General features: G+C 45.7%; 1 protein-coding gene across 1 annotated transcript; it reads left to right on the plus strand.

The window, feature by feature from the left end:
* Positions 1–2,394: 2,394 nt before the first annotated feature.
* On the plus strand, positions 2,395–17,128 carry C21H1orf167 (chromosome 21 C1orf167 homolog). Its single transcript, XM_035344451.1, has 20 exons — positions 2,395–4,446; positions 4,849–4,892; positions 5,447–5,666; positions 5,860–6,035; positions 6,508–6,602; positions 6,966–7,149; positions 7,415–7,596; positions 7,926–8,112; positions 8,280–8,502; positions 9,098–9,279; positions 9,443–9,539; positions 9,911–9,975; positions 10,051–10,259; positions 11,003–11,147; positions 12,744–13,014; positions 13,583–13,691; positions 13,942–14,176; positions 14,295–14,430; positions 15,208–15,318; positions 16,364–17,128. Exons 1-20 carry the CDS (start codon positions 2,521–2,523, stop codon positions 16,421–16,423), a joined length of 4,857 nt encoding a protein of 1,618 aa, XP_035200342.1. The 5' UTR covers positions 2,395–2,520; the 3' UTR covers positions 16,424–17,128.
* Positions 17,129–17,671: the final 543 nt, after the last annotated feature.

Genomic DNA, 17,671 nt, shown 5'->3' on the forward strand with positions numbered 1-17,671 from the left:
AGGCCACAGGTGAACCACCCCTGCCCCACCTCATCTGGGTCGTGGTGAGGACTCAGCTTTAATTAGCCATGGGTGAGAGCCGCTTTCCATCTGCAGCCCTGGGGACAGGCGGTGTTGCTAATCGTAGGGGATAAGCTGCTTACGGTGGCCCAGCTGGAGTGAGCTCACTGCTGGGGTTTGGGCAGTAAGGGGGGGTGGCAAAGCAGTGGGTTTGCCCCAGCGCCCTGAGGAGCAGACACACGGAGGCGGCTGTCCTGCCCCCGAGGTCCTGGCGAGGCCAAGCGGCATGTCCGGTGGTGGCTGTCCAAGTGAGTAAGTGCCTGTGAGGAGAGGTTTGTGTCAGCACCCATGGAGACTGCTGTGGGCCCCGGGGGGATGCTGAACACCCCAATGATGGGGTCTGTGCCTGCTCCAGGCTTGTGAGCAGCTCCCCCAGGCACGGGTGGTGGGCAATGGGTCCCCGCTCCCCGGTGCAGCTCCTGGGGTGCTGGTTCCTGGCTGGCTGCAAGGGAAGGGCACTCCAGTGAGGCTGTTTCTCATCTGCTGGAGCAGTAACTGCCCTCTGGCAGCTTCAGGGAAGAGTGCTTTTACATGCCTTTTCATTTTAAAGTAAAACCATGAGGCTCAAGGCTGACCATGCATTAGAAATGATGGTTTGGTTTGTAAGAGCGAGAAGTGGGACAATAGTCTTGTTTCTAAGGCATGTGTGGTGTGCTGTGGGACCAGCCGCTGGTCCCATCTTGGACTGAGGTCTGCAGGGATAGGAAAGTTATCATTGTCTGTGTGGTATGTGTGTGTTTATGTATTTGTCCTTGATATCATACCTCTAAAGTGCTTGAAAGAGCTTGAATTACTCTTCATGAATTATGCTATTTACTTTTGCTTATAACAACACCAGAAGTACATTGATCAGCTTAATTTTTGTTTACATAATTGGATTTACTTCATGTTTTAATGCATTAGTGTTTGCTGCACAATGTAAACTGTAAATAGTAAGCATTTGTTAAATGCTCTAGCTGGAAACATTAAAAACAATGTGAAATCCGTTGGTTGGGGATTTCTGCAGTTTGCAAAATATGCAGCTTGCCTCGAGTATCTCTCTTGGCCTTAGAGGAAATTTTGAAAAGCACTTCATAACGATCTTTTTGCCTTTTGAGAGAGATTAAATACTGCTTAAAAGTGGCTACGTTAAAATCCTGACTGGCAGTTAAGGAAAGGCTAACAAACATCCTTTGTAAAGGATGCTATTTCTCTCAGGTCTCAATGAGACTGAAATCAGGAATGAGTCGGGTGACGAACAACCACTAAAATAATCATGACAGTGTATTGGGTCTGGTACCTGGCAGAAAGAACTGGAAAAAATAACTGGGGAAAAAGAATGCATTAGTTATTAAGAAAATAGATTATGTCTAGGCTCCTGTGAGTGTAACTCCGGTGCCAGGTTTCAGGTGCTCATGGAGCAAAACAGCGCTGATAAGCATGATGGTGTCATGTCCTTTCACCATTCAAAATCTCTTATAGTATTCCTTTGTGATGCATTGCTAGTTGTCTGGATATTCCTGGGATACAAGGAGAGCTTCTACAGAACACCAATCTGCTACATTTTGATGTTATACATTAGGGTAAGTGCCCTAAAGAAGGCAGCAGTGCTTTGTCTGTTCATTCTGTAGTTGCCAACTTCTACTTGTCTTGAAAAAATAATGGAATCTTTCCATTCATGCTACATTTGACATGAAAGGCAGTAACAGCAGTTCCCAAGGATAATTGCCACGTTGCATGACTATCTACTGTCACTTAAGCAATTGAGTGTACTCCCTGGATTGTGGTATGTGAGGAGCACGGGCATGCTGTTTGCAACCAGGGATGACTCAGGCTCAGATGCTTTGGAAACAGAATCCAATCTGAAATGAGACTTTCTGCTATTTGAGTATGTTTGAAAAAGATGATGGGCATTTATTTTATAAGCGAATCTGTCTGTCTTTTCAGATTGCCTTTTTTTTAAGATGGCATAGGTGTGTGTCTTTTTCACAACACCATTTTCATTTTTTAAATGAAGGATGGAAAAGAGTGCTTAGAATGACAGACTGGTTGCTAACTCGTATCTCAGATTTGAGGGAAAGCACATTGAATCCCCCTGAGTTGCACTTACCTGTTAGCAGGATCTGTGTTCTGCACAAGACTTATATGTATAACCATTTGACTTTGTGGCAAATTAGGCTTCCCATCTATGCTCTAATTCCCCCAAGTTAGGGGGCACTATAGATTTGCTGTATATTTAGAGAGGGTTTCATCCTGTAGTGTGGACAAGAAGAAACTGGTCTCTACATAGCCTTGAACCTTTATGGGGCTGTAACATGAATTTCCACTTGTTATGCAGCTAAACAATACCTTAAGTCCAGATGTTGTTATTCCTACTGGCCTTGGAGAAAATGTGTGTGGAGGAGATCTGAACTTGATTTCTGTCGATGAAAGGCTGGTGAATTGGAGACAAAAGACTTACAATGAAAGTACCCAAAGCCTATGGCAAACTGTGGAAGATGTGATGAGAAATATGCATGCTCCTTTGTTTATATTTCTTCTTATTTTTCTTCAGAGCAAAGAAACATTCAGAAGAATGTGAACATTGATCTGCATTTGGGTGCTAGAAGTCGAGTAGACACTTCTCACCACTGCCCTGAGGCTGCTGCATTTGGTGTAACTCCCATCCAGGCAGCAGGACAAGGCTGGGTTTGTACCACACCTCTGTCAACTGGGCAGAGCGAGCCCAGTGGGATACAGACTAATCTCTCCTGCCCTTCTCAGCTGTTCCAGGACACCACCAGTCAGTTCTCCAGATCCCACATCCAGCAGCAGAATAATCTCTGCTTTAGGCTGCAGCAGCACAGCTCTAAGTACGTGGCTCACAGGACTCCCCATCTTGCTTTGTCAGTGCACCCTGCTGTGAAAGTCCCTCAGAGACACTCTCACCTGGAGGCTTATCGTGTAGAAGGGAGATGGAATGAGAATATCAACTTCCCTCAGCAACACCATCAGAAAGCAAAGGCAGCCAGTACTTGCTCCACACCTACTGCTCACCATCACCGTTTAGAAGGAAGGAACAAGAATGGTGACTACCCAGTAGAAAAACAGCAGCCTTGTGCTGTATCTTGTATTGATCCTGGAAACCCTTCACTGGTGAATAAATATTTGACACTTCATACTGGGGATTCCCCTCTTAGACACAAATTAGAGCTGTGTCCCTCTTCAAGGAGCTCAGGTGACAGTGTGAATGCTTGTCAAAGTTCAGCCCTGATTTTGGGGGATCTCCGTCTACTGAAGTTGGAGTCCCTTCAGGCTCTCTTGCAGTCGTCACAGATTTCTGCTGGTTTGTACTGTTTAGTCTGGAGGTTGAAGCAAAAAATTGCTTCGATGGGAATACGGGGCTCCCTTCCTCTGGAGCCCAGCTCTTCGCCAGGCAGTGGCAGTTTGTGCTTTGCTCCTGATGATTCAGCTTCTAGTACCCTGAGCACTGGAGAACAGCTAGCTGGAGTGAAAAACAATGCTGTTCAGGCAAGGTTGAAATGGGGCATCCCATTTGCCAAGGGCTGGAGCCTTGATGCAGCGGCAAGGGACTTGAATCATGCTGAGCCTGTCTCTGTCTCTCAGGGATATGGGTATGTTGACTCCAGCATGTGGAGATCAAAACTTTCAGGTGGTGTCTGGCCAGAAAGACTGCCTGCTGGGGTGGGCTCTGGCAGGCTTGTGGATACAAAAGCAGATAAATCCAACAATTGCTCCCCTCACTTCAGATGCCAGTCCCAGGCCAAGTCAACTGTAGAAGAAACTGGTGGTCTTTATGCTCATACAAAAATTAATTCTTCTGAAAAGGCTCTTAAAGAGACATCTGCTGGGGCATTTGCATGTCCTATACCTTGGAAAAAACATCTTCCAGCCAGCCTGTATCGTGAGGGTCTGCAGGTGTCACTGGAAACGTGTTTTGAGGGAGCTCAGATGAATGTTGGTGTAGCCATGTATGGGACTCCAAGGGAAGTGTGTTTAAAAGTTGCTTCTCCTTCTGGAGATCAAGAGTTTAGACCAATACAGCAGCTTAGTATTAGACCTGCAGAAGTCAACAATTATGAACCTCCTGTTGAGTCCAGCCAAGTGTTAGAAGAGGTTTGTGACTCTACATCACAAGCAGCCAGGAGAATGACAGTGGTGGGCAGCAGCCAGTCCAGCCCTTCCAGTATTCAGGATGAAAAAGGCTTTGGTGAATATTCTGACATAGAATGTGGGAATGTGAGCAGAGAAGGAAGGAGAGACAAATGTTTCTACCAAAGCAGCTGGAGGAATTGGGAAGCTGATGCCAGTCTTGACTGCTCTGAAGATCCTTCTGTGGAGAGGAGCGTCAAAGAACCAGAGTGCTGTGAAGAAGGGAGCCAGGCACAGGAAATTGCCTCCAGAGAGGTGAGGGTGTGCTCACTGTGTAGCATCCCTGCTGACAGATACTGCTTTTTGCTAGAGGTGCAGAGTTGAAGCACAACAGTGATGGGGCTGCTTGTCCTATAGTATTCTGGCACTGAATGGCCAGAATCTCCTCTGTGATGACCCTGCTCCATTCCAACATGTGCGTTTTTGTCTTGCATGCATCCTCCTAAACACCAGCTTGTTCACTTGGTTGATCTTGGGAACATAGACACCTGTTTGTATTCCCAGGATCTACATGCAGATGGAAAGCATTAAGCTAGTTTTTACTCTGCATAGCTGCAGGGTCCTGAAATTCCAGTTCTGTTAATGTCTGAAGAAACAGTCTTCAACAGTGGGGTAGTGGAATGATCATGTGAGTTACTGTTTTCTGTCTGTTTGCAGGTGTCAGAGAACAGCTGCTGGTCTTTGAAGGTGCATGAGCAAAGGTAAAAGACTGAATTTGTATGTGTGCTCTGGTAGTTAACGGGAGGAAAACTGCTTGGAAAGTGACTGAGGAACCACATCCTGGTTTTAGGATTTAATCTACATCATTCTGCCATTATTAGATCTGGAGCTACATCCGCTTCTTTTCAAAGGTTTACTGTCTAGAATAGTGTGTACTTTAAAAAATGATTTCTGTATCTTTTAAATTCTACCTCTTTAAATTTAACCATGGTTATTACTAGCAATGAGAAAGCATTGGTACTGTATGTGTTACTTTCCAGTGTGGCAAATTCTAGCACACTCACTGCAGAGTTAGTGAAGATTAAGAACTGGGCTTATCCGTGAGATGGGATTCAAACTTGTGATCTGTGGATAAGATGTGTGTGAGATGGGCACCTTAATTTGGTATGAGGCTGCAGGTTCTTCACTCTTCAGAGGGAATGATTTGAAATACTTCTTTTCAGCTTGATGGCTGAAGTCTGATTGCCACCTCCTGGCTGCATTTAATTTTTATGTCTGTTAACTGGAGATCACTTTTTTCTTTTTCCTCTCATAGTTTCCAGCACTTATATGACAGACAAATAGTAACTAGGTGTTTCCAAGCCTGGAGGGACCACATCCTTTGGAAGAGGGCTGCAGCCAGACAGTTTTACAGGCGCCGACTGCTTCAGAAGGGCCTTGAGGCCTTTCAGTGGGCTGTGCACCTGAGGAGGATGCAGCTGGAGGTAGCCCAGCAGAGACATGCCTCGACTCTGCTAGCTGCCAGCTTCCGCAAGGTGAGGATGGGCCAGGGCCAGGAGAAATAGTGCCATGAATTTTCTGTTGTCTGAAATCTTTTCTGAGGTCAGAGAAGATAGAAGTTGTATTTGGATAGGGAGGAGGAAAGAGTACCTGTGTGAAATTCAGTGATGTGGACCCTGGTACTGACATTTTGCCTGCAGTTTGTTCTAACTGTGGTTTCTCCTTCAGTGGAATGAAGCCGTGGCACAAAGGGGCAAGAAGCAAGCTCCACAGCCTGCGCCATATTCTTATACCCAATGTTCATCAGTGGGTTTTTCTGGATTAGGAAGATTAGCAACTATGACAACCTCAGCTCAGCACCAGCTTACAGCAACGTACTTGAAGGAAGCTGAGCAGGCTTGTAGGTAAGCTGAGAGGATTCTCTTATGTTATCTCAGACAAGTTTACAGACACAGCAATTTTTTTCTCAGATTGTGGAAAACTTGTTTCCAGGTTTGTGGATGTATTGCTGTGGATAACTGTTGCAACAATTAGTAAGTTAAAGCTCTTAAGAATTAAACTCTCCTATTTCAGAACTTCTGTGCACTAGTGTTTCAGTCTGATTTGTCTGATGGAAACACTCCCATACTGTTTAAGTTCAGCTACCGTCTGTTTGTGGGATACAGGTGTAAATAGCATCACTTCATTTCAGTCACAAAGCCTCTACCAGGACAGTGGATGTGTCAAAAGAGAAGACCTTTTATTCTACCTGCTGATTCTGAAAGCAGGAGAGCAAGTCCAGACAGAAAGAGTTATCTAATAAGAAGTAAAGCTGTGGATTCTGTTCTGTGAGCATTTTTGATCAGAGGGATGTTAAAACATACTTATGACTTCCAGGGTGGAGAGTGAACTCTGGACGCAGCTTCATCGCAGGCAGGGAGATGAGTTCTGTTGGAGAACTCAAGCAATCAGAGACATGAGACGACTGGCTGGTAAGCATGTGTTCCATAGTCTCGTAACAGCTCAAAGGAAATCACTGTTTACTATGTCTCTTGGCTAGTGCTTAGCTGTTGCTTTGACCTGAGTCTTTCAGAACTTGATCCTGCACATAGCTGGGCCAGTCTCTGGCAGTACAGGGTGGCTCACCTGCCCTGCCATACATCTTTTGCTTTGCTTCTTATATGAGTTCAATTGCAGTAGATGCAGTTGCTCCAGCGACATGAGCTGTTTCCCTTAAATGCCTCAGACAGGTGATATTCAGCCTGGAGATGTTTGCTGTGTGACACTAACTAGTTTGAAGATCTTCTAAGTTATGTTTCTTCCTGTCAATCTCTTCCTGCCCTATAACATAGCAGCTTTCAGACTGTGGCGCCTGCAGAAGGAGCTGCTGAGCAAAGAGGAAGCCAGGCTGCAGGAAGCACGTGCCCTGCTGGAAAAGAAGCGGCTGCGAAACATTTTCCAGTTGTGGCAGTCCCAATGCTTAGAAATGAAAAAGATTTTACAACTGACAACTTATATCCAAAGAAACTTAGTTTCCCAGTAAGTTGATGGGGTGTATCTTTAACGTGAGAAGTGTTCACTCTGAAACTCCAAGCAATGATGGAGCCAACCTAGACAGTGATGCATTGTTCCATCTTAAAGCTGTTGCATTCTTTTTGTTTAGGAGTTAATAAATGTAGTAGTGTGTTATGGTTCAAGACTACTTCAGTGTAGTGGTAGCAGAAATTTAATTTAAGGGTCTTGGAAGCCAAAGTCCTGAAGAAAATCAGTAGTCTAGCATTCTGTTTTTCTTTGGTCTTCTCAGGTGCTTCAGTGTGTGGAAGGAGACTGCTGAGCAGAAGGCATTTTACAGGTGCAACCTGGCCCATCTCCAACTAGAATCACTGAGGAAATACTTCCAGCAGTGGGTTCAGATGCTGCAGATCAGAGAAAGCAATAAGCAGGTGATGGTGAACTTCTTCCTTCGGAGATGGAGGCAACATTACGGTGAGCAATTTTGGGCATGTGTGTAATCTTAAGACTTGGAGGTGCCTAGGCTCATTCCTCCTCTACTTGTACAGTGGAGGAAAATAGCCTGGTAACAGAAGCTCAGTTGATGCATGATGATCAACAAATACCATGGGCAGTAGGTGGAGGGCTAGTTGTTCTGGATGCATCAATGATGCTACAGGCAGATTGGTCTCTCTGTTTCATAAACGCTGGAGGAAGCCTTTAAACCTTGAAAGAAAGCTGTTAGGGGGCTGAGCTGGACTGAGTTTCTTACAAATGCCTTCTGACAAATGTTGTCTTTTTGTCAATCTGTGTAACTGGTTCAGGACAAGCTGTAAGCTCAGTAGCTGATGAGACTGCGACAGAGAGATGTGACAGTCAGCCATGGTGGACAGCAGCGAGATGGCTTCCTGAGAAAACAGGCTACTCTCTTGATGACTTATGCCTGAAGGTGAAACTCCAGAGAGTATATCTGCTGTGGAAAGCGAGGCTGTATGAGCACCACAGAGCTGAGTGAGTGATGAAGAGCCAGTTCCTGGAGCTCTGCCCTCTTTGGTAGCATCCATTTGACTTCCAGTCCTTCTGGAAGAACACCTTGTACTATCTGTCATGTCTCTGCTAGTGTTCCCCTCGGGTATCTCTCTTCATTCATTTTACTACCTCAGTATCTTCTGTCTCAGTTCTTTCACTCAGACTCTGGAACAATATCGACTCAGAAAAGCTCTGAAAGTATGGCATCAAAAGTTTCTCATGCTGAAGACAATTAAACCAAGTCCTAAGCACTCCCACGGGACTGTCTGTGAAGAATCTCTTGCCTTGCTGTTTTGTGAGGACCTCTCAACATCATCTGGCTTCCACAGCAGCGCTCCAGCTACTCTCGCTTCTCAAAGCTCACTGGAAAAGGTGAGGATGTCTTGATATAGGGCATCTCTGCCCCTGCATTGAGACTGAAGTATTGTATTGTTGAAATGTTTCAAAATTCCTGCTTCAGCATGAGATTGTTATTAAGAAACTGTGCTTAGTATTGAGGCCCGAAGAGCCCTCACCCTGTGAGGCCCTAGAGTTTGTGTCATCCAATTGTAAAGACACTTCTCTCTGCGTGTTCCCTACTTCTCCACTTAGTAATATGGGGAGCAGCTGAGCTACTGTGGTTCTCTTGTGTATTTGTTACTGTTTGTGGCTGCAATGTGGAAAGGGTGAGATTAAAAAAAGTCTTATCACCGAGAAAACTGGAAATGGACATATGCACTGCCTCGGTGATGGTTTGCTGTGTTGTTTTGGGGTTAACTGTTCCCGGAGTAGTACAGAAATAACTTTCCCATCAAGGATGTTTGCACTCCAGAGCTGCCCTCGCTAGCCTGCAGTTCCTTTGGATGTATTCTGGATTTCCGTGAATCCTTGCTGAAAAGAGGATTAAATGATATGGTTAGAACTGTTAGCTGAGTGATTCCATTGTAAGGACACATCTCATGGCATGTTCTTCTCTCCATACATACAGGAATACAGTTTTAGTGACAGCAGCCAGCAGAGCTGCTCTTCCATTGTGACTGCTGAAGATGTGACATGTGTGCCATGTTACAGTTCTTTCCTGCAACTCCACAAGCATGCAGAGCTGCCAGCTGAGATGGATGGGGAGTTGTACTTGCAGGCCTCCTTCCCTTCACGAAGTACTGAATCTAGGTGAGTTGGAGCCTGGTTCCTTAGGATGCTGTTGGAAGTGGTCCCTTGTTTGGTCTGCCAAAATTCCTTCCTTCTGGCTAGTCACTCATGTCATCTCACAGCAGCCTTCCAGATACATTCTCTTCTTTCTCTCTCTGTTCTGACTGATGCTTTTGTATCACAGAGAAAATTGGTTTGTGGGAGGTCAGTTCCAGACTCTGGCACTGCAGAATCCAGACAGTAATGTCCAGATGCTCATTGCTAACTCTACATGGAAAGAGGTGAGGCTGAAAAACATACAACTGTTCTTTTGCATAGCCTGAATTAGCAAAGAGCCTTTGGGTTTCATATCAGCAGATGGAAGATATCACTATTCTCCTGTATTCAGACAGAAGGTTTGGGGAAATGAGGCATTTTTCAGGGCAGCTCTTCCTTTCCACCTTCTAGCTGAATTGGAAGCTGGCCATATATATAGAACTTAAAAGGGATGTTAGGCCCTCATGTTTGGACATACGTGTGGTGTGAGGGGGTTAGCAACAGGGAATTAAGTGTCAGCCTTCACAGAAGGCACAGCAGCAAGAAAGGGCTGAGCTGCATGGATTGACTGTGTCCAAGCAGGAGTTCAGGACCTCTTTGCTTTTCTGGATTACAGGACTGCAGTTCTGAGAGGGATGTAAAGAGCTGCTGGCACCAAGCGGAGAAATCCTGTGTGCAGAGGTACTTCTCTGTCTGGTCATCTCTGAATCTATTTGAGCTGTTCCTACAGTTGCTCCAATGACTTCTCTTTCTCAGAGTCTTTCTCAGGTGGCACCACAGGGCTGTGGAAAACCAGAAACAAAATGCAGCAGCAGCCTTTAAACATCAAGTTCATTGCTGCCAGATGACTTTCAGCCTGTGGAAGAGGAGACTAGTCCAGAAAGTGGAAGCTGATCAGAGATTCAGGTGTCACATCCAGCAGATGACTGCTGATGCTCTGTGGCGTTGGCATTCCTACTGTCAAAGTGAGTTAGCCCTTCCTATGGCAGCACTTACCTCTGTGTGAGAACACTGTGGGAATGGCTGGGATGAAGAAACACCTGCTTCTGGCTGTAACTCTGCACTGCTCATCTGGAACTGCACACTAGTGCAGGGGCCAGGGAGCGCCTTATTGCCATGCTTTATGCTAGGGAGCTGGTTATCCTTGGGAGTCTGACTGGACAAGGGGCAGATCTTGTTTACCTGCACTACCAAAGAAATGATTAAGTAGTGCGTTTTAGCAGCTAGGGAGTTAAATGCAGTTCCTATGTTGCACTGTGAACTTGAATGTGTTTCTTCAGACCCAACTGTCAGGCTTTGCTTCAGTGGGAACAGGGAGTATCTTTTGGGACTGCTTAACAGTCTTGATTCTGTCCTTCAAGGGATTCCAAGTACTTTAAATGTGTTAAATACTTACACTTTGCCAGGGAGCACTCACAATTTTTGATGTTAAACTGCCTTGTGGATGAGAGTAGAGTTGATCTGTGATACGTTGCTTGGAGGAGGAAATAAAAATTGGAGGAGGTCTGACACTGCTTCCTGAACAAAAAACAGCTTGGGGAAAGGTGAACTGAATAGTCTTTTCAGCTTTTAAAGAGAGAAGAAATCTTAGTATGGCCCAATTCAGTATTTGCAGCAGGTGTATTTTCTGCTCTTGTCTGGACTCTGTTATGGAGGGCGGGGGAAAGAAGTAGGACTCAGCTCAGCGAGCTCCTTTGTTTTCTCGCAGGGAATTGTGCTATGAGAGAGCTGCAGCAACGATGGGTTCAGCACAGCCACCAGAAGACGAAGAGGTTGATCCTGCAGACGTGGTATGGCCAGACAAGACAACTGAAAAATGCTGCTTTATTCTGGGAGCGTCTTCTCTTGCACAGGTTTGTTTCCTGCCTTTGAAGCATTTCCAAGGGAATCCTTTAGTGAAAAGCAATTTATGCAGCAGTGGATCCTGTGTATTTCAACCAGAGGTTGGGTTTGAAAGTACTGTTAACTTGTGCGTGAGTGGAGCTTCCGTAGTTTAAAAAAAAAAAGAAACAAAAAAAAGCAATAACTACAAAAAAAAAAAAAAGGTTAAAACCTTAATGGCTGTGGTGTTTAGGTTCTACACTCACCCCCACCCTATTGCATTTTCTTCTGCAAATCAATTTGTGTGGGGGGCACCCTAGCAGGAAGTGTTTCAGAGAAGTCCTTAACATTGCTCCTTCCTGTGGAGAGTGTCTCCATCATTAATCTTCCTTCTGAGCTCTCCTTTGAGAGAGCTTCTAATTTCTCACCTGGACATCAGTAAATAGTTTACCAGTCAGCCTGGACATGGTACAGGCTGAGCCCCCTCTCTTCTGAGGGGTGCATTTTTCATGCTAGGATAACCTGCAATGGATTCTCTTGATCTTCAGAGAAGCCTGCCAGGCAGAGGATATTAACACCTCTGCCCTATGGTGCAGTGAGGCAATTTACATAATGAAGGTCCAAATGGAATGAGGAACCAAAAGGACAAGCCAGGATTTAAAAGCAGACTTGCTTATGGTGTTGCACAAGGGGCCATTCTTGTATCAGGGTACAAGATACAGGAGAAATTATTGTAGGTGTGGATTTACAGTGCTGTTGATATGTTAATAGTAATTCCTTCTGTAGATTTTTTTTTTCTTTTTAAAATTGAGGGGAGGATAAAATTGTCTGCATAAAGATGTATTTTTTCTAGCCATATATCCTATGCATGGCAGGTTCTTGTTTTGTTTCAGGCAAGAAAAAGATGAAAATCTGCATCTTCACAACAAGCTGCTAACTCGAATCCAGCCTTATTTTACAGCAAGCAGACTTAAGTGAGCCTGCTGGGATCTATGCTGAAGGAGATTTTAGCAGTTTTATTCTCATCCCTTAAGAAAAAGCTTTTGTCTATAAAGCATTATCTTAAAGATCAGCTGCTGGCACAGAGAAAGATCAGACCGACTAATTTTTTTTTTTGAGGGATTCACTAGGTGTAGTGGCAGGGCAGCCTGGGAAAAGCATTTGTTATGTCAGCAAAGGTAAAATGTAATATAACACTGCATTCAGTTTGCAGGGGTGTTTGAAGAGCAGAAATGCTAAAATAGCCAGAAGGAAGCAGTCATACTCTTGGGCTTCGAGGAGTTAGAAGTATCAGCTCTGGAGAATTGAAGTAAAAGGAGGGTTTTTTATTTATTTTTTTTTTTAAGCAGAAAGCAACTGTAGTTAAGGAGTCTGGGCTTATAGCTTCCAAGGACAAGGCACTGGAAGGTACATAACACAAAGAAAGATACATAAATGTTGATTGCAGATGGAGTAACAAGGAACAGCCCATTTTCTTGTTGAATGCTCTTTTGCTTGCTTTGATCACGTGTATGTGATACTACACAGTGGGTTGAAAAGGTGGGATTTGGTCCATAGCCTGTTCAGTGCTGATACCCAAAGTCACGTTTCTGTATCTGCTACTTTTCTGTATTTGTATTATTTTCCAGGTGCCTAATCATCTGGGTCCAGGTCACTGCCTATAGACTGAGGCAGCACAAAGCCCTCTCTTTTTTCAAAAGAGTCAGAGAGCACCATCTCCTAGTAGCGAGCTTTGCTGAGTGGAGGGTGAAATTCTTGACAGCTAAACAGCAGGTGCTGAGAGAGGAGAGAAACCACGAGTGGCAGGGACGCTCTCAGGACAAAGCCTGTCACCGTTGGCGACTGGCCTCGAGGGGACGGCAAGCCTTCCGCCTAGGGTCTGTGGCTGCTGTGAAACAGGTAAGAGAGGAAGGGCCCTATGAGACAATTAAGAACTCGCTATTCTCTTCTGAAGACTATGGCGGGGTTGTTAGGCATCGAGATACACTGATAGGGCTCATCAGAAAACTTGTTTGGACTTGTGACTGTGGTGACTGCTTAGTCTCTGCCTTGAAATTCTTTATAGACTGTGCACACAACTTCATAATCTGGTACTGATTGCAGCCACCATCTGGATCGCAGCATTAAAGAATGGGGACATTTTGGCCAGAGAGACAAGTGCACTCCTTCCTCTCTGCTCAAAGATGAGATGGGATAATCACTGCCCCTGCAGAGCAGGCAGAGCTGTCAGAGGTGCATACAATTTCAAAGGATTCACAGCCAGTAAACCACAAGGAGCTGGATTGATTTGGAAGGGCTGAGTCAGTCCTGCTGGGATCTCATCTGTACAGCTTCTAGCCTGGGGTCTAGCACATTAAACTACCTGCAGGGTTATGAACATAAATGTACCTCTAAAGCTAGTTTGTGTGCCTGTGCTGTATGTGCACGTGTTCAGTCTTGGCTGCAGCTGTGTTAATTCTGTTTGCAGGCCTGCAACTACTGGACAAAAACAGCTGCCTTTTCCCAGTGCTCACGGCAATGCAGTACCTTGATAGGTGCTAGGAAGAGCAGGAAGATGTCTCTGTCTTGGTCCCTAAGTAAGAAGATGCTCCCTTTTCTCTTCCTTTCATGGGACCATTTGGGGAGGGTGAGTGTGGAGGAAGGGGAGCAGTGTTTGCCAGCCAAATGACTGGAATTTCTCTGAAGTAGGTGCTCAGGGCATTCAAATTTTGACTGTGAATTGCTTCTGGTTTTAGCGGCCAAAGGACTGATGGCTCATGACAGCTCTGATCTCTCCATCTAGCTTCAGTGTTAACTCTTGTGTGATTTTTTTTTTTTCTTTGCTAGAAAGGAGAGGATGCAGAGAAAAGGCTTCAGCACTAGCTTCCTCCTTTGGGCTTTTTCCCAGTGCTGTTCGCCGCTGGCTGGTGATCTACAGAAACCAAAGAGGAGCTGAAAGGCTGCTGCTCCCTCAGCTGCCAGAAGGACATGATTTGGTAGGACCTGCTCCTGCACACATCAGGATCCAGGAGAACAAAGCTCTGCTGGTGGACTGTGAGGAGCGGGATGAGAAGTGGCTTGGGTAAGCAGAGTGGAGGGCTCTGAGCTTCATCTTTATGCTGCCACCAGAGGAAGACTCCCCTGTGAACCCTGTTGAGCTGATAAAGCTTTTTTTTTTTGCTCTTTTTCCTTGCCTATAGGAGGAAGTATCTGAGGTGGTGGCATTGCACGGTGATGCTGCGTCGGTGCCAGCGTGGCAGGAGGCTGCGCTGTCTGGCAAAGGGATGGCATCGATGGAAAGAAGCTAGCACGGTGGTGATGCTGGCACAAGTGTTGGTGAGTGTCTGGTACTGCTCTGAGGGTCGCAGTGATGGAGGTTACTGGGCAAGCTTGCTTTGCTTGTAGCCTTTGTCCCAGGAGGTGAGACCTGGGGATTTAACACGCAGTAGTGTGCATGAGGAATCCTTTTTTGTTTTTGTGGCTGTTTTTATCAGATTTCTCTTTAAAAGCCCGTGTGGCAAACTGGCATATCTAGCTATTTAGTTGTGCTTTGCTCCATCTTACGCCATCTTACGGACAGGAAGCTGAGACAGGATGATTTGTACAGATTGTCTGCAGCCTGTGCAAAAAGTTCATAGCAAGTATTGTGGTCTGTGTTCCTGAGCATCCTTCTGGAGTCTGCAGCCTGCCAAGGGATGTCATGTGGTCTCCCTTTCTGCTCAGGCCCCAGCCACCTGTGGAACAGACCCATGGTCTGACCAGCTTCCTGGTCATGAACTCTGTGAGATGATGTGCTCTGACCTGCCCATGGGACAAGGTGATGTGACGCATGTGTAGCACGTACTTATTCACTGAGGAGCTGCATGGTGCCTCTTAAAAGGGCACCATCCTTGCCCCAGGGTGCTGTAACTTAATTAGCCACAATATTTCCAGTAGACAGTAATTCAGCGAGAGCTTTGTTAGCAGCCAGCATTGTTCATTGTTTGTTAGCAATGCAAAGTCATTCAAAAGAGCACTGGGAAAGCAACTGGAAGCAAGGTGGAACTAGATGGAAGTGAGGTGATTTGTCTGCCGCAGTCCATCTAATCTGTATACTGCTGTTCTTCCTGGCAGGACCAGCAGCGGCTGATAGAAAAGGCCTGGAGGGCATGGAGACGACGATACTTACAAAGCTGTGTGGTGCAGAGCTTTTTGGAGGTAGAAGCCAGGAGCTTACTGTCCCAGGTAAGCACGTAGAACTGCTTCTATTCTGACACAGACCTTTGACACAAGGCGCCTAACAGTTGCGCTGTCTCAAGGGTTAAAAGGTCTAGCTCAGGACACCAAATGCAGTTTTGCAACCCTCTCTAAAGAGGGCTATCACTTATTCCTGCCTGGAAGGTGAAACAAAATGTAGGGACGTAGTCTGGGCCCACATGCTGCTTGTCTTGTTCCTGTAAAGTGTCACATGTCAAAAAGAAAATAAGCAACTGGCAGTTTGTGGTTAGAGGAATGTGAACCAAATCCTAGATGCTCATGGCATTTTGTTGTGTGGGAAGAAACAGCTGCTTCTTACTCCGTGGCTGGGTTTGTGCCTTTACTGAGGAACCAAAATGTGGAAGGTGACAGGCTCTGTGACTGACCAACAAGTACCCCAAAGGGACAACTGGTGTTCCCTGTATCTCTCTCTAGACAAAGCGCTTTTGTAAAGAAAAGTTGAATACATCAAGAGATGGGGCTTGTCCTTAACAAAGGGAAATAGCTTCCAGCTTTATATGGGTTCATCTTTGGTTGTTAGTCACAGCTTTGTGCCAGCAGTCAATTTCCCTGACATGTGCCCCTTCCCCAGTGTTATCAGATGTTAATCCACTAATCCCCTGCCTCTCAAGAGTCCACTCAGGGAAGAAACAGGCCCCACATTGTTGCAGGAAGGCTGTGGTGACTTGCACCCAGGGTCGGGCAAATTGCTATAAATTTGAGTGAGCAGGCAAAGCCCAGGATCTCAAATAGCCAGTTCCCTCCTCTGCTTCCAGAAGATTCATGCAGGATTAAGTCATTCTTTAACAAAATGAGCAAGTACAGAAATGGAGGGCATTGTCCCATTGATTTGTACTCTCCACTTGCATTGTTGGCTACAACAACACAAGGGGTACAGGGGTGGGCTCTCATTGAATGGTGAGGCATTTGGTATGGCCATTGCTAGAGGAAGAGCTGTGTTCACAGGTGCTGTGAGGGTGGCTGCATTCCCTCATGGGTAACTTGACTATCTGATTTGTCCACTCTGTTTAAGGCCTTTGGAAGGTGGCGCCAGCTAACAGCATTCCAGCTCAAGGACAAAGGACACTGCTGAATGGTGGGGGCCTGTCTGCAGCTGCTCATTTCAGGAGTGGAGGATACAGCTGGCTGTCACAACAAAGAGCTGGTCCCTTGCAATCAAGAAAGCAGCAAACGCTTTACTCACATAAAAACAGTGCTGCAGGCAAGAAGTGTGATAGCCAAAGGACAACCAAGAAGAGATGGTACCTAGTGATACGTCCTCTTTAAAGGACTGATACTGTACTTCCCTACAGCCACAAACTTAAAACTTTTGTTGTAAGATTACATTTCCTTCTCTTCTAGACCCTGATTTTGTTGGAGTTCTGATTAAAGGTCAAAAAACACATTATAGGAGCTCCCTTTACCCTTTTTTTGGTAGATGAAAGCTTAGTGTCACGCAGGGGAACAAGCAAACGTATTGGTCTTTCTTAAAGAGGTGAGCAGGAGTGTGCCTTTGGATTCTACAGGATGTAGCATTTGCAAAGTTTGGCCTGTCCTTTGTCAGTGTGAACATAGACCTTTATTTTTAGATTTGGCTCTTCCCGGAGGTGGGGGAATTCCCCCATGGCCCCCCACCCCCTCCCTAAGTCCATCAGCTCTTCATTAAGGCTTTCAGTGGGTGGCCAACCTCTTGACTGCTTCCTGCTGGTTCCTTTCTGTGCTGAATGGGCTAGGGATGAAGAAACCTGCTGGGAACAGCTGAGCACCAAAAGCGTTGCTGAGGCAAGACAGGCGTGTCTGACCCCCCAACCTTCCCATTACTTGCTCCTGTGATTGATGCCCTGTAATTACCCTGGATATATGAGCCCAGTCGCAGACATCTAATGAGAGGGTCTAAAGAATTTGGAAAAGGCTTTTCTTCCTTGCTTGTTTGAAAGAGATGCTTGCAGCTTGGCAGGGATCTTAAAATCCCACTGGGAACTGCCCCAGGGTCTTGTTTTTCCTAGCCTGTGGTAGCTTTGCAGGATTGTTAAGGACACAGTGTAGCCCCCCCAGTTTCTCATTTCAATGTTGCAAGGCCTAAGGCTACTAGAGTCATTAGGTCAAGAAAGATTAGGTTATTTTTCCCTACTGGTACTGGAGGACTACAACTCCTCTGGCCTTGCAGAACTGAGCCAGAGGCTGTAACTGGTTGCTTTTGCTGAATTTTAAGATTTAAGTTTTCTTGGCTCTACCAGAGCTTTGTCCATACTTGATTTAGGGCATGTGTTGAAAATAGAAGCAGAATAGGCCCAGGTTCAATTTTTCTTAAAACTTTCCCTTGTGCCAGTGTACTTAGTTT

This window comes from Oxyura jamaicensis, chromosome 21 (genome assembly GCF_011077185.1).
Source record: "Oxyura jamaicensis isolate SHBP4307 breed ruddy duck chromosome 21, BPBGC_Ojam_1.0, whole genome shotgun sequence".
Lineage (NCBI taxonomy): Eukaryota > Metazoa > Chordata > Aves > Anseriformes > Anatidae > Oxyura > Oxyura jamaicensis.